This window comes from Drosophila arizonae, chromosome X (assembly GCF_054131065.1).
Source record: "Drosophila arizonae isolate 15081-1271.41 chromosome X, UAZ_ARI_1.0, whole genome shotgun sequence".
Taxonomy (NCBI): domain Eukaryota; kingdom Metazoa; phylum Arthropoda; class Insecta; order Diptera; family Drosophilidae; genus Drosophila; species Drosophila arizonae.
The window spans coordinates 13,718,197-13,730,680 of record NC_142927.1 but is presented as its reverse complement, the minus strand read 5'-3'; the positions used below and the strand labels follow the sequence as shown (position 1 = coordinate 13,730,680).

Below are 12,484 nucleotides of genomic sequence, written 5' to 3'. Positions count from 1 at the left end.
CCAAATAACTTTTGCCAAATACGTTGTATTTGAATATTATAACGTATGCATATACAAATACACTGCCAGCGAAAAGTTATTGCACGCACTGGCTGTGCTACTGCTGATAAATTATCTGATAATTTATCAACACTTTCCTTGCCGCCCCCTCCCGCAAAACAACTCTTTTACAAACTCCAAAAAGTATGCTATTTTTTATATGATGAGCTTTGCTGCTTAATTAAATGAATTCATTACGCAGCTGTAATCAATTTGAAACCAAAGCAGTTCAGAAGGTAAATACCAGGGCTTTCCTAGATATCCCCAACATGCATGAAGTAAAGTCAAGTTGTTGGGCGCATTTGATGGGATTTTGATGGGTTTTCGGGCTGTGTCCTTTTCTCATTATCTCAGCCGTTGTCCAAATAGTGTCAGCATGAAAGTTCAAACTCGAATTCGGAATCCGAAGCCTGAGCGTTGAACATAACGAAGTAAACTGCACGCCAACTGGTCCCAACTACAGCGAATCGATGCTACCCTTTTTGTTCCTATTCATTCCGAAGTATTCCCACCAAGAGGTTGGCTTTGGTGCGCTTCCAGCCGCAGCAGGTGCAGCCGCCGAATCTGGGGCTGCTTGACTGACGCCTGCATTGGCTGTCGTGGACTTGGATCCCTCACGCTTCAGGGCGACCGCGGATCGGGATCGCTGGGCCGCTGTATTGGCGACGGGCTTCACTCGCGACACAGATTCCTTATTCCCGGTGCCGATATTGGTGACCGCACTCGTCTGGATGGTTGCGCTCGATTGCTGTGGTGTTGGTGCCAGGCTCTCACTTCCATGGTTCCGCCGGCGTCTATCGCCGCCGAACAGTTTACCCAGGTATGGCATGCACATGACTTTGAATGTTGGGCGTTGGCTAAACAGAAATTTAGATTTTCGTAAAAGGTCGAAATGTTAATTTAGTTCGATCTATTTATCGTATGCCTTGTATGATGTAATCTGAAATCGTTTTCATCTGTCAGCTTAGGTTGTTGATTGCTAGCGCACGGCTTACTGTGACAGGCAAGCTGAGGGCGAGAAAGAGAGAGAGGGAAAGAGGTGTGAGAGAAATATGGAAACGGAGAAATATAGAGAAACTAAAAGAAATATAGAGAAAGAAGAGATAGGGATGCACAGAACAGGACGCAGGAAGTGGAACATACAGAGAGAGAGAGATAAATAAAGAAGAAGAAGAGAAAGAAGAAGAAAGAGATCATAAAGAAAGATAAATAAAGAAAGAAAAGAGAAAGAGAGAGAGAGAGAGAAAAAAAAACACATAGTGAGAGCGAGGAAGAGGAAAACCAAAGGCCTAGCGAATCTAACAGACTGAAAAAGAGAGGCGATAAAAAACTAAGAGTCTAAAAAGATATAGAAACTGGGAGAGAAGGGAGAGGAAAAAAGAGGGATTGACAAACAGACAGACAGAGAGGGAAAGGGAATAATTATCAGGGAGAGGGAAAACAGACAAACAAAGAGCGAGAGAGCCATAGAGAAAGAAAAAGAAAAACTCAGGGACTGAGAAAAGGATTGAAATTGAGGGAGAAGTTAAAAAAGGAAGAAAAGAAGAAAATGGTAGTAAGAGACGATTTATAAATAGAACATTGAGTAAACATAAATAGAGAATTTTCGATCTTGTGAAGACAGAGCCGAACCACTGTGCAGCTGTTGCCGCAGCCATCGCTGGGGGGCAGGCAGCGCTATTTATAGACGCGTTGCATCCGCAGCGTCTGTGCCTCGGCGCCTTTGTGCATCTGTGCTGCAGCAGGCACAATGCGTAGGTTAGTATCTTACGAATCGGCGTGCAGCATCGATGGCTTCACTTGGCGTACGGCGCATGAATCAGCCGCTGGGCATCCGGGTCTGCTGCTGTCGCATTTGTACCTGCATCAACTTTGGCTTTGTGCTCTCGCCGGGCGGCCTGCTCAAGCTGATGCAGCTCGGCCTGGCCACGCTGTGCGAGGGACTGCTGATACGCTACGGCGTGCCATATGCCGATTCCATTGGCCAGGCGCTGACCAGCTTCTTGGCCACAACGGGCCACTGCTTCACCACCACGGGCATACTGCTGCTCTGCTATTGTTTCTCGGACAAGTCCTATGGCCTCATACGTCAGTCCCTCTTTGTGAGTAGCCGCATTCTTGTATATCTAACTGTGTGTAGTCTATAGTCTTTGGCATTGGCAGGAAACACTGTTCCATGGCCTGGCCAGCTGCATGTACTTCAGCTCAGCCAGCTACATGGGCTTCGCCTGCGTTGTCTGGCTGCATCCGCAATTTCTAGTACGTCCCGGCTTCTGGGCATATCCGGCCATGACTGCCGCCTACGTAAGTATTGGCCATAGCTTAATTTGAATATACATATATATATATATATTATCTATTATATTCTTCTATGCAGTACATGGGCTATGCTGCGGGTCTCCTACATGCTATCGACGCCTATCTCTCCTTCAAGTACTTTCGCAGAGCTAGCTAAGAGTGATGGGCTTTAAGGTAAGCTAGATTATGCTTTTAAAAACACCCGACATGAACTTAAAGGTTAGTTAAAGATGCTCCACTAACTGATATATAAACTATGTGTAATATGTACATATATTTTACATCTGACTTTTACTATCTCTCTCTCTCTCTCTCTCTCTCTCTCTTTCTCTTTATAAGCGTGGAAAATTTTGCAAATTTTTAAAAAGTTGTCTGATTTTGAATTTCCAATTTTAATACATAAAGCCCAATTTAAAAATATTAATTTATACTTAACTTCAACCATCATTAACTAATTTTTTGTTCTCTCCTTCTCTTTCTCTCTTTACCATTGAACAGTTTATCCAGCCCAGACGAACTCAACTATGCAACGACTTAATCTAGAGTTAAGACATATACTTATACACATATATAGATGTATTTATATATACTAAGACTTTTCGCTGACTGATCTCTCCTATAAAGATGTCCAAGAAATTCGCATTTATCATGCAATTACAGTTTATATATGCATTTATGCAATTAGGTACGTTAAATGTATTTAAATATAGATAAATATGAGCGCAAACTCGTATTTAAGGCACCATTAGTTGAGAGATTTACAATAAAAGCATTTAAGTATATGTAAATTTGTATGTAAATGGACTGGTTCGCGTTTATACATATCTTGGCCAGAATGATGGCCGTTAGCACCGTCTAAGCCATTTTATTGGCCGCTTTGAATTTCCTAAATGGATAAACAAAGTCAATATTAATAATAATTATATTTATATTAATATTAGCTTCAGCTCGTACTTAAGCTGCTTCAGCGCCTGGCTGGTCTCATAGTCAGCCTTCAGCAATCCAATGCGCACCCAGCGCGGACGCTCGTGAATCACCTTGTGTATGAGAAACTTGAGGCCCAGCAGCAGATGCTCGAAGATGACAAAGGACAGATCCGGTATGGAGGGCAGCCAATGGGCGAAGAATTGTCTGACAAAGAGAGCAAGCATATATATAGTGAGAGAGAGCGAGAGAGAGTCAGCTATAAATTTACTTGACATTCGGCTGGAGAAAGAGCAGGCCGCAGTTGCTCAGCAGCGACATCACAGAGAGCAGCTCGAAGGCCAGCTGCCAGGCGCCAATGTTCTTGGCACGACGCGCGAACGGACGCTTGAAGATGTTACACAGCTTGAACATGTCGATGTGGACGGCGAACACGTTGTTGATCAGCGCACCGATGGCGGCAAAGGGCGCCACGGCCGCAAAGAGCACCACGTAGCCGAACTGTATGCAGACCTGCAGATAGTCCTCGTAGGTGGAATGGTACTCATCGAGGCCGGATTCGTAGAATGCTTGCTCGTAACGCGGCTTGTTGCTGATGCCGCGCAGCTTCTCTGGCTCGATCTCCTTGTGGCGATACTTGGCATACTTCTGTCGCAGCACCGCCATCAGTGGTATGCCAATCTCCTGTGCTATGCACACCAATTGGAAGATGAGCAACTGCATCATTAGCTGGTACTTGAGCTGCTTGAGATCCTGCAGCACGAACGCAATATAAAACTGGGAGAAGAAGTTGTTGACAATCTCGAAGAGCATCAGCTTATTGACCCGATGCCGCTCGTACTGTGACCTGGTGCGATGATTCTCCAAATTGGTCAGGAATGTGGCAAGCTTTTCGTATGCCCACGAGAAGATCGCTATCAGCATGGACTGCACAATGACGGGTATATAGAGCAGCCAGGAATCCGCCCCGAAATCGGCCAGCACCTCGGCCTCTATTTGAAACTGATACAGAGCAAACCAGGCGGCAGCCACCACACAGCCCAGCACCACCGGATACGAAATGCAATACATTTGCAGGTACGTATAGCGCATCGGATAGTGTAGAGTCATCTTGCCCGTTATCGGATCCGGCTTCAGTTGGCCGTGGTAACCAGCGCGCGGCTTATCCAAGCTGCTCATCTCAATGGTGCCCCAGCGATAGGATAGACCAGCACATCGACGCTTCCACAGTTCCAGAAATATCTAAAACGAGGAGATGAAAATGAGATTCAACGGGAAATCCAGATTTGATCACTCACCGTTGTCCAAACCACATAGAAGCTGCACACGAGCGAAAGATTGAGATTCATGAGGGATTGCAGTATGCCAAACACAGCCGGAAAGATCAGGGCCTTCGTATAGAACTCAATGAAGGCAAAGTACAGGCCAATGCTGGAGCCAAAGTAGTTGCGTATCTCCTCGATGGGCAACGTTGTGCGTTTCAGGTTGAGATGGAAGCGATCCAAATAGAGCTGGAAGACAAAGGGGAAAGTGGATGATAGTCGCGATACTTTCGATGAAGAGATGTAGAGGGAGTCCTCCCATTCCAATTGATCGGTACATACGATATCATGCAATGGAAACATGTCCTCGATGTAGCCTTTCTGTATGTAGGATCTTATAGCCGGCTCCACCACATCCTTAATCAGCACAGGTGTCTCGCAGTATTGCAATATTTGCTCCTGCGTCATGCCCGGCAGCAGGAAATCGGAGACACAGCCATAGTTGAACTTTTGCATGCTGCCCGTTGTTGTCATCTTCTCCAGCTCGGCGGCATCGGCCAGACGAAGCAGCGTATCCAAGCTGGCCGACAGATACAAATACTTTTCGGTTTTGCTAAAATATGGTCAACAATGAAATATATGATAATGGTAAATGCTAATCCTAATAGAGGTTTACCTGACAATTTCCAGTGTGGTTTGTATATCAAACTCCTGAATGATCTTCTCCACATCCTGGCAGTGGCGCAGCTTGGCCTTCTCCGTGAATATGATAACTATGTACGTCTGCAATAGATATGAAATACCTGTACTCATAGCATATATGTACATATGTATGAACGCACATACATATAATAATTCATTATTGCACGCAGACTAACCTTGCCAAATGTCTCCGCTTCTTCGTCGTCGTCGATGACGTCGATGGTGCCATGTTGCGAGCGCTGTCTCTGCAGCGCCTCGAGCTTCAAACTGCGCTGCCGGCGAAAGAGCTGATTTTCGATAATGTTTCGGGTGCGTGGACCTGGAATAATAAACAGTTGTATATAAACAGTTATATATATATGCACATATATCACATCTATAAACTACTTACTCTTCGCATCTTCGGACATTGTCTATGATGAGTCGTCGCCGTTGCCGCTGCAAATGCGAATAACAATGCCAGAATTTTGCCAAAGCGGCGAATAAAGTGTCTCACTCATGCACACAGACACGCACACACACATGCATACACATTTATTTTTCTGTATAATTATTAGGTTTGTCCCAATGCCAGCAAGAAAAATGTTTTAATAACGCCAAAACATTTCAAAACGTGGCCAGTGCCAGAGATCGTGGCTATTTTAGCATTTCTCTGGTTATTGCCGGTTTCTCTTGTTCTATCGCCTCTATTGCGCTCGCACTCGCACTCGCGCACGCATATGCACACATAAGCAGAACTGCGTGTGTGTTTGGTGTCGCACTTACTCACGCTGTGACGTCACAATGCCAAGCCGAACAGCTGATTGGAGAACTGTTTATACGCAGCTTTAATGGAGAGTATGTTGATCACATTGGGCCAAGCAAAAAAGTCTACAAAAATTAGTAAGTTTCTTAAAGGTTAATATTATAATATGTATATTGTCATTTATTTGTATGAATGTTTAATAATTTGTAATTGTACATGTATAATAGATTTTTAAAAATTAGTAATTCTAGATAACATTTTCGGGGTGTGAAAGAGAAGGGATATGCCTTTGTGCGTGATCTATGCAATTTTGTTTTAGTTTTGTACAAATAGTATCCCTAATAATTAATATTATTAACAATTCGGCTTATTTATTTAATATTCACCACTATGCAGCTAGCTGTAGCTCTGATTCTGTTTCTCCTCAAGATTTAACAAACATTGTGTATAGAATGGAAACATAATTATCATAATATAAACTACACATAAAAACGGTTCAGACAATTTACAATTGAAACATACATATATGTAAAGACGAGAGGCATTGAACTACTTCCAAATCACAGTCACATTCGTATCCTTTTCAATATCCTTCTCGATGGTGAACGGCGAGAGGCCAGTCTTGCAGCAAATCTCATCGAAACTAATCAGACCCGTGTACATCTTTTGGCGGCCCGATGGCACCGATCCGGTAAAAACCGGATACTTCTGTATGCAGCGTATAAACTTATGCTGCAATCCAAAGATAACCATCTTGCGTTCATCAATATTGTTGTCCTGCGGACAGAGACGCTGGCAAATGGCACGAAGCGTAACGCCGTGTGTCATGGACGCATAGAACTGGAAGATTCTCTGAACGCTGGGCAGAAGTTTATCGGGTTGGAGTGCCACGTATTTTCGACAGGCATTACTCAATGCTGTGCTCTGTATGAGTTTCTTCAGATTTTGCGTCATATAGACATTGCTATACTTCAATATGGGCAACAATTGCACGACTCCGTAATAGACCAAATTCTGTATGCACGATTTGACCAAATCCGTTTCCACATCCGCCTCAGCAGCTATGCGAGCCACGTGATTAATGCCATTGATATACGGCAATATCTACAAGCAGACTTGTGGAATAAATCTGAATCTTTTTAGATTTTTAGATATATCACACTACCTGCTGTGTGGTTAGGTCCCAGTTTTCGAGTGGAGTATCTCGGAGATTGGCTAGCAGTAGGGGCACCATGTGATCCTTGACTGGCGGCGGATCTGGCTTATGCATCACAATCTTTAAATATATTGTATTATCTCCCTCAACGATGGTCGCCACTTTGCGCTCATTCAGATCCCGGAGGACAGTCTCAAAGATTTTTTGCAGGCGCAGTTTGTCGTCTTCGCGTGATAAAAAGCACGATTCCTCCTCCATCATAATCAAGTACTCAGATAGTTTCTTAACAACGGGCTCATATTGCACGGACCGAGCACGCGAATCGCAAACGAAGCATAGATTAAAGAGGAATGCATTACGTGCATATTTCTGCTGGTCCTGTATGCCGACTGGGTAGCCAACGATTTTCACCTCCATCGCATTCACTGTCAGGATGCAGCGCTGCAGATGCTGTTTGGGTATAATGTAAACGTTGATGGCATCGAATACCTCTTTGGAAATGTAATTCTCTGGCACCTTTTAACAAGAACATGTTGTTCCAATTATTTATTTTATTTTTTCTATTATTTGTTATTGTCATTGTTGGTGGCGTACCTGACAGCTGATTTTGCAGCCAGCCGTTGCATGGAATTCGCTTAAGAAAATACAGCGTATTTTGCCTTCGGTGCTGCCGGGGCTAACACCTTCATTTGCGTGGGAGTGCATTGTTATTGATTGCACCTGCCACGCTCATCGCACTTTACAGATTTTTGACAATCTAGCAAACCTATTTCCACACAATATGTTTCCATTCGCGATTGTAAGCTAACCAACCAGAGGCAATCCCACATATATATATATATATGTACATATATATAAATATGTATATGCGCAGATATTTTACTCTCGCTTGATTTTGCTCTCTCTGCGCAGCACGTCACAAAATTCAGCATTTACAAAGATTTGACGTGAGTCTGGCAGATATCAAAATAAATGCTAGCCATACTGGTATTGTTATGGATAACATAACCAATTTCATATTTCATGTCGACATTGCGTCTGCGATACAATTCGGTGTTTCAAGCCAACCATTAAATTGTGACGGAGTTGATGATCGGTTCACTCCTATAAAAAAAAGATTCACTGATCTCTCAAAAATTCCGAAGTGAACCAGTTCCATCAAAGTGATCTATGAATTACTTGTATTGTTTGACGACTAAAATTTACTATGCGATTTGTTTTCATCGTACATTTAAACATTAAAAATAACTTCTTGAAAAAATTTTCAAAATTTATTTAAATCAATTATTCAATTTTAACGGCGGCGAGGCACCGTCTCCAAGAATCTTTATGAGCACAAAGAAGCTGCCAATATTATACGTCACAACAAAACAAAGAATCAGTTGGAACATTTGGGAAAATTTCGAAGCATATTTCAATTTTTTTTTATTATTAACATAATATTTTAATTTATTAATATCATTTTAAAATTTTATGAAAAAGTAAAGTGCTTTTAGCTATCCGGCAAGGCCATATCATAAGTGACAACTGACAAGTGCTTTAAGCGCTGAATCCGATTGCCGGCATTTGTTTTTATCGGACAGCGATTGTTCCGATACTCGTGCCTTCGTCGTTTCTTTGTAAAATTACCTCTGCAAGTAAATTTGCACAATTTAGCAGTAAATAAAGTTGGGAAATGACGAATGAAACCACAAATGCCGCTGACCGACTTAAGCTCGGTCCGCGTGAAAATGTTACGTATCCCATAGTAATGAAATATTGCGGACACTGCTCCATGCCAATAGAGGTAAGTGAACTTAAGCCCATTTTCGAAAAGTGTATCTGTTCATTAAGGAAATGGTTTTGCAGTACTGCGAATACTATCCCGAATACGACAAATGTAAGGAATGGTTGGAGCGCAATCTGCCCGATGATTTCGAGCGCCTTAAAATTGAGGAAGAACAGGCAGCTGCTGATGGCACAGACGATGACAAGAAGCGTCAAAAACGGGGCGGCAAGGGTCTGCTGCGCGTTAAAAAGAAGGAAGATGTCCCCAAACGCATTTGTGTCTCCCGTGCTGCCCGCGGCAAAAAGAAGTCGGTGACAGTGGTTACCGGATTAAGTACCTTTGGTAGGCAGTGTTACGCTTGTAATTGTGCATGAAAAGACTTTATAAAATGTCTCATCCATTTGCAGATATCGATCTGAAAGTGGCTGCCAAGTTTTTTGGTACGAAATTCGCTTGCGGATCGTCAGTGACTGGAGATGATGAAATTGTCATTCAGGGCGATGTTAAAGATGATTTGTTTGAAGTTATCCCCGAAAAATGGGCTGAGATTGATGAGGATGTTATTGAGGATCTTGGCGATCTGAAGCGTTAATCGAAAATATAGCTGCCAATAGCAATTATTGTCCTGCTTAAGAAGTGTGCTTATTTTATACGCATATTACTTCAAATAAAAAATGATTTAATCTCTCTCTAGTATATATGTATAGTTTTTTATGTCGGTGCTTGTTGGTTAGCTTGTACCGGTTCCGTGGTAGTATTCGAGAAGTGCTTATGCGTTAGCTGGATGATAGCCTCGTTCTCCTCGTCAGTGAGTGGGACTTTATTATCGTCAATAAGCTGCAAGAAGATAAGTGCAAAACATTTAATATTTACAAGTTTATCTTAAGAGCATAGATGTGTTTACCAGTTGTGTATGCAGGGCACTGGTGGGAGGATCATTAACCATTTGAAGCTGCTCATGTGGCATCAGCCTATAGATGGCCAAGTCACACAGATAGTTTTTAATGGATTCACGTGTTTGTGTTTTACAAGGCGATTCTTCCAGGTACTGTAGAGCCTCGTACGTGACCGTTGCGAGATTGTGCATACCCCATTTCTTTTTGGTGCCCTTTATATGTTGTAGTATTTGCATCACCTCAAAATTTGTGATATACGAGTATGTGGCATTTACCCTATTAATATTTGCACGGATTAATATTATTAACTAGATCGTTCAATATCTTACTTACGTCTCCATGCTGCTTAATTAATTCATAGCCATAAACAATTTGTAAACAAGCACGATAACCACACACGAGTTCCACCGATTGGAAGTGGTATCGACCATTAAGTAATCGATGAAAACATTTCCAAACACGCACGAGTATCGGACAAAAAACTGTGCAGAAGTATTGGCGCGAATAACAAACGTTTCGATTATTATTAAAAGTCACACAAGATTATTAAACCGCATAGTAGGCGTGCTAACATAGTGTCACATTTGTTTGAAATCCAAGTAGCTAACAAATTTATAGTCATATTCGTTTAAACCCATTTGTTTTGTGTAGGGCTATACATCGATTTTTCGATAAATTTTTTTTTATTTATTACAACTCGGCTTTTGCTCTTTAAACATTTTTTTTCCAAATTCAGTACCAAAAATATAATGGGGGTCGCGGATACAGATAAAAAACCAACCAAAGACACAATTGACGTTAGGGTCCCAAGGCCCAGATATCGCTCACTCTTTAAGCGCCGCACAACGCAATTGAGCACGTCTTATTTGCACTTCAACTTGTGCAGCAATTTGCATCGGCAATGGAATCGACGCCGCATGCGTCGCCTAGTTTTGGCCGATAAGAGTGACTCCTTAAATCGTCGCAAGGATTTTAAACAGAAGCTGTGGTCATATTTCATCTACTCGCTGATGCCCATGCTCCTGGTCATAGGCTTCAGCAGCTTTATGACATATTATCAAAATGCAGAAGTCTTCACGAAGTTCATGCAGCGTTACACTACTCAATACCAGGCCACCGTGCACAACAAGCTTAACTATTGTGACCGCACGATGCCGTTGCAGGACATGTTTGAGCACATCCAAGGCGCAGTCATCAATCAGGAGATAGCGTTGAAGCAACTCGAACAGGCTCTGGCCAACCAAAGTTTCCAATCCATTGCGCTAGTCGGCACCTCGGGTGTGGGCAAGACCCTGACAATGCGCAAACTATTGGAGAAATATCCGTGGCCAGAGAATGTTCAGACCATTGCATGGAACGACTATGAGCTGATTGACAACGACGCGCGCTACAAGGCCGTTGGGAAAACTTTGGGCAATCTGGCGCATTGTGGTCGAAACTTAATCATTATTGACAACATGGCCATGTGTGATTTGGAGTACATGGCATCAATAAATAGTATGGTGCAGTCGAACTCCAAAGTGGCCAACGGCACCAACGACTCTGACAAGAAGCATCTGACCATCATCTACGTATTCAATGTGAATAGCATGTTACCCGAGGAGCTCTACAGTGAGCAGCTGAAGATGCTGAAGCAGGTGGAGACCACAGCAATGATAGTCTATCGCATGTTTGGGCCCAAAGATCTGGAGGCCTGCGTGCGTCACGAGCAGCGACTGTTGGACCTCAAAATGGATGAGCGTCATATCGAAGACATGGTCAATACAACCGATGTCAAAATATCTGGCTGCAAGACCGTACGTGCCAAGGTTCTGGTCCTGGGACATCCTCTAATGACGGAAGAGAAGATGCACAACAAGTTGAAATTCATTCCGGATGAAGGGCAATAGCTTTCCCAATTTTCAAGTAGTTTAGTTTTAGTTCTATATATATTAGCTTAAATATTGTCTTTTTGGCATTTAGTTTGTTAAACAAAAAAAAAATCTTAATTTAGGGTTTAGAGATTAGGGGCAAGATATTAGGTATTACAGTCCGCTAAAATTCGAGTGTTACGTAGTATCTGCATGTATGCTTGTGATTGCACTAAAGACTCTAAATTATATTTCGATTATAGGTTTTAGATTATATTATTTAGGGCATTTTAATTATAGCTTAACATGAAGCTCATTAGAGTTTCGCGATCGCTGGACAACTGAGACTGAGAAGCCTTCTGCGTATAAGTTCCTAATGTAATTCAACATCTCTGATTGTGATCATACTTTAACTCTAGTGATAAATAAAAAAAATTACAAGGCGAACTGAATAAAAGTGTATTTATATGTGAATATTTAAAGAAGTCTTAATTTTTGGGGCCGGTATCCGAAGTGTAACAGAAATTTAAATACACACACGACATATAGCTATAATTTAGGTTCTCTAGTTTTAAAGATATTGAAACTGATTGTCGGTAAGTTTTTATCGATAACATGAAAACAATGTTATCGTTATCGTTTTTAAAACACAAACTTGCTCTGCAAGTGACATACACGGTCTTTAACTCTTATACTGAGGCCGATGCGTTCATACATATGCACGGACAGACAGACAGGCAGGCTGGGCTAAATCGACCCAACTGATCAAGCATTGTATATACATATATCTGTCCCATTATGGAGCTCACGCCTTCTCTTGCCTGTTACATATATTTACCAACAC

At 42.3% G+C, this 12,484-nt stretch overlaps 7 protein-coding genes across 9 annotated transcripts; 3 read left to right on the top strand and 4 right to left on the bottom strand.

Annotated features, from left to right (window-relative positions):
• Nucleotides 1-165: 165 nt before the first annotated feature.
• On the bottom strand, nt 166-874 carry LOC108618248 (uncharacterized). Its single transcript, XM_018014185.2, has one exon. The coding sequence runs from the start codon at nt 872-874 to the stop codon at nt 497-499; it is 378 nt and encodes a 125-aa protein (XP_017869674.1). The 3' UTR covers nt 166-496.
• Nucleotides 875-1,063: 189 nt separating this feature from the next.
• On the top strand, nt 1,064-3,274 carry sing (MARVEL domain-containing protein sing). 3 transcript variants are annotated; one of them, XM_018014175.2, is made up of 5 exons: nt 1,064-2,141; nt 2,203-2,343; nt 2,417-2,511; nt 2,677-2,704; nt 2,836-3,274. In XM_018014175.2, the coding sequence occupies exons 1-3, from the start codon at nt 1,830-1,832 to the stop codon at nt 2,492-2,494; spliced, it is 531 nt and encodes a 176-aa protein (XP_017869664.1). In that variant the 5' UTR covers nt 1,064-1,829; the 3' UTR covers nt 2,495-2,511; nt 2,677-2,704; nt 2,836-3,274. The 3 variants fall into 3 exon arrangements, 2 of the variants coding, with proteins under 2 accessions (XP_017869664.1, XP_017869665.1); XR_016270840.1 differs by lacking the exon at nt 2,677-2,704 and having other exon boundaries at nt 2,417-2,556; XM_018014176.2 differs by lacking the exon at nt 2,677-2,704 and having other exon boundaries at nt 2,836-3,119.
• On the bottom strand, nt 3,010-5,970 carry Axs (Abnormal X segregation). Its single transcript, XM_018014131.2, has 8 exons — nt 5,617-5,970; nt 5,402-5,544; nt 5,200-5,306; nt 4,866-5,136; nt 4,560-4,772; nt 3,533-4,503; nt 3,292-3,468; nt 3,010-3,223 (listed from the first exon to the last, which is right to left on the bottom strand). The coding sequence occupies exons 1-8, from the start codon at nt 5,633-5,635 to the stop codon at nt 3,193-3,195; spliced, it is 1,932 nt and encodes a 643-aa protein (XP_017869620.1). The 5' UTR covers nt 5,636-5,970; the 3' UTR covers nt 3,010-3,192.
• Nucleotides 5,971-6,123: 153 nt separating this feature from the next.
• Nucleotides 6,124-8,248, bottom strand: Nprl2 (Nitrogen permease regulator-like 2). Its single transcript, XM_018014152.2, has 3 exons — nt 7,721-8,248; nt 7,136-7,642; nt 6,124-7,074 (listed from the first exon to the last, which is right to left on the bottom strand). Exons 1-3 carry the CDS (start codon nt 7,829-7,831, stop codon nt 6,520-6,522), a joined length of 1,173 nt encoding a protein of 390 aa, XP_017869641.1. The 5' UTR covers nt 7,832-8,248; the 3' UTR covers nt 6,124-6,519.
• Nucleotides 8,249-8,334: 86 nt separating this feature from the next.
• Nucleotides 8,335-9,590, top strand: DENR (density-regulated protein). The gene is made up of 3 exons (XM_018014172.2): nt 8,335-8,912; nt 8,975-9,236; nt 9,302-9,590. Exons 1-3 carry the CDS (start codon nt 8,802-8,804, stop codon nt 9,484-9,486), a joined length of 558 nt encoding a protein of 185 aa, XP_017869661.1. The 5' UTR covers nt 8,335-8,801; the 3' UTR covers nt 9,487-9,590.
• Nucleotides 9,557-10,274, bottom strand: Polr3I (RNA polymerase III subunit I). Its single transcript, XM_018014183.2, has 3 exons — nt 10,124-10,274; nt 9,799-10,066; nt 9,557-9,731 (listed from the first exon to the last, which is right to left on the bottom strand). Exons 1-3 carry the CDS (start codon nt 10,129-10,131, stop codon nt 9,606-9,608), a joined length of 402 nt encoding a protein of 133 aa, XP_017869672.1. The 5' UTR covers nt 10,132-10,274; the 3' UTR covers nt 9,557-9,605.
• A 23-nt stretch (nt 10,275-10,297) lies between these two features.
• Nucleotides 10,298-12,114, top strand: LOC108618227 (uncharacterized). The gene has a single exon (XM_018014156.2). The coding sequence runs from the start codon at nt 10,540-10,542 to the stop codon at nt 11,677-11,679; it is 1,140 nt and encodes a 379-aa protein (XP_017869645.1). The 5' UTR covers nt 10,298-10,539; the 3' UTR covers nt 11,680-12,114.
• The last annotated feature ends 370 nt before the right edge of the window (nt 12,115-12,484 follow it).

Bases quoted from the DNA above. Each gene is read 5' to 3' on its own strand.
- Nprl2 (XM_018014152.2), bottom strand. From the start codon at position 7,831: ATGCACTCCCACGCAAATGAAGGTGTTAGCCCCGGCAGCACCGAAGGC. The intron at 7,643-7,720 runs GTACGCCACCAA...TCTTGTTAAAAG, and splicing joins GCTGCAAAATCAGCTGTCAG to GTGCCAGAGAATTACATTTC. The intron at 7,075-7,135 runs GTAGTGTGATAT...GTCTGCTTGTAG, and splicing joins GGGACCTAACCACACAGCAG to ATATTGCCGTATATCAATGG.
- LOC108618227 (XM_018014156.2), top strand. From the start codon at position 10,540: ATGGGGGTCGCGGATACAGATAAAAAACCAACCAAAGACACAATTGAC.
- Polr3I (XM_018014183.2), bottom strand. The intron at 9,732-9,798 runs GTAAACACATCT...ATCTTCTTGCAG, and splicing joins GTGCCCTGCATACACAACTG to CTTATTGACGATAATAAAGT.
- Axs (XM_018014131.2), bottom strand. The intron at 5,307-5,401 runs GTTAGTCTGCGT...TATCTATTGCAG, and splicing joins AAGCGGAGACATTTGGCAAG to ACGTACATAGTTATCATATT. The intron at 5,137-5,199 runs GTAAACCTCTAT...ACCATATTTTAG, and splicing joins ACCACACTGGAAATTGTCAG to CAAAACCGAAAAGTATTTGT.
- LOC108618248 (XM_018014185.2), bottom strand. From the start codon at position 874: ATGTGCATGCCATACCTGGGTAAACTGTTCGGCGGCGATAGACGCCGG.
- sing (XM_018014175.2), top strand. From the start codon at position 1,830: ATGGCTTCACTTGGCGTACGGCGCATGAATCAGCCGCTGGGCATCCGG. The intron at 2,142-2,202 runs GTGAGTAGCCGC...TGGCATTGGCAG, and splicing joins TCATACGTCAGTCCCTCTTT to GAAACACTGTTCCATGGCCT. The intron at 2,344-2,416 runs GTAAGTATTGGC...TCTTCTATGCAG, and splicing joins CGGCCATGACTGCCGCCTAC to TACATGGGCTATGCTGCGGG.
- DENR (XM_018014172.2), top strand. From the start codon at position 8,802: ATGACGAATGAAACCACAAATGCCGCTGACCGACTTAAGCTCGGTCCG. The intron at 8,913-8,974 runs GTAAGTGAACTT...ATGGTTTTGCAG, and splicing joins ACTGCTCCATGCCAATAGAG to TACTGCGAATACTATCCCGA. The intron at 9,237-9,301 runs GTAGGCAGTGTT...ATCCATTTGCAG, and splicing joins TACCGGATTAAGTACCTTTG to ATATCGATCTGAAAGTGGCT.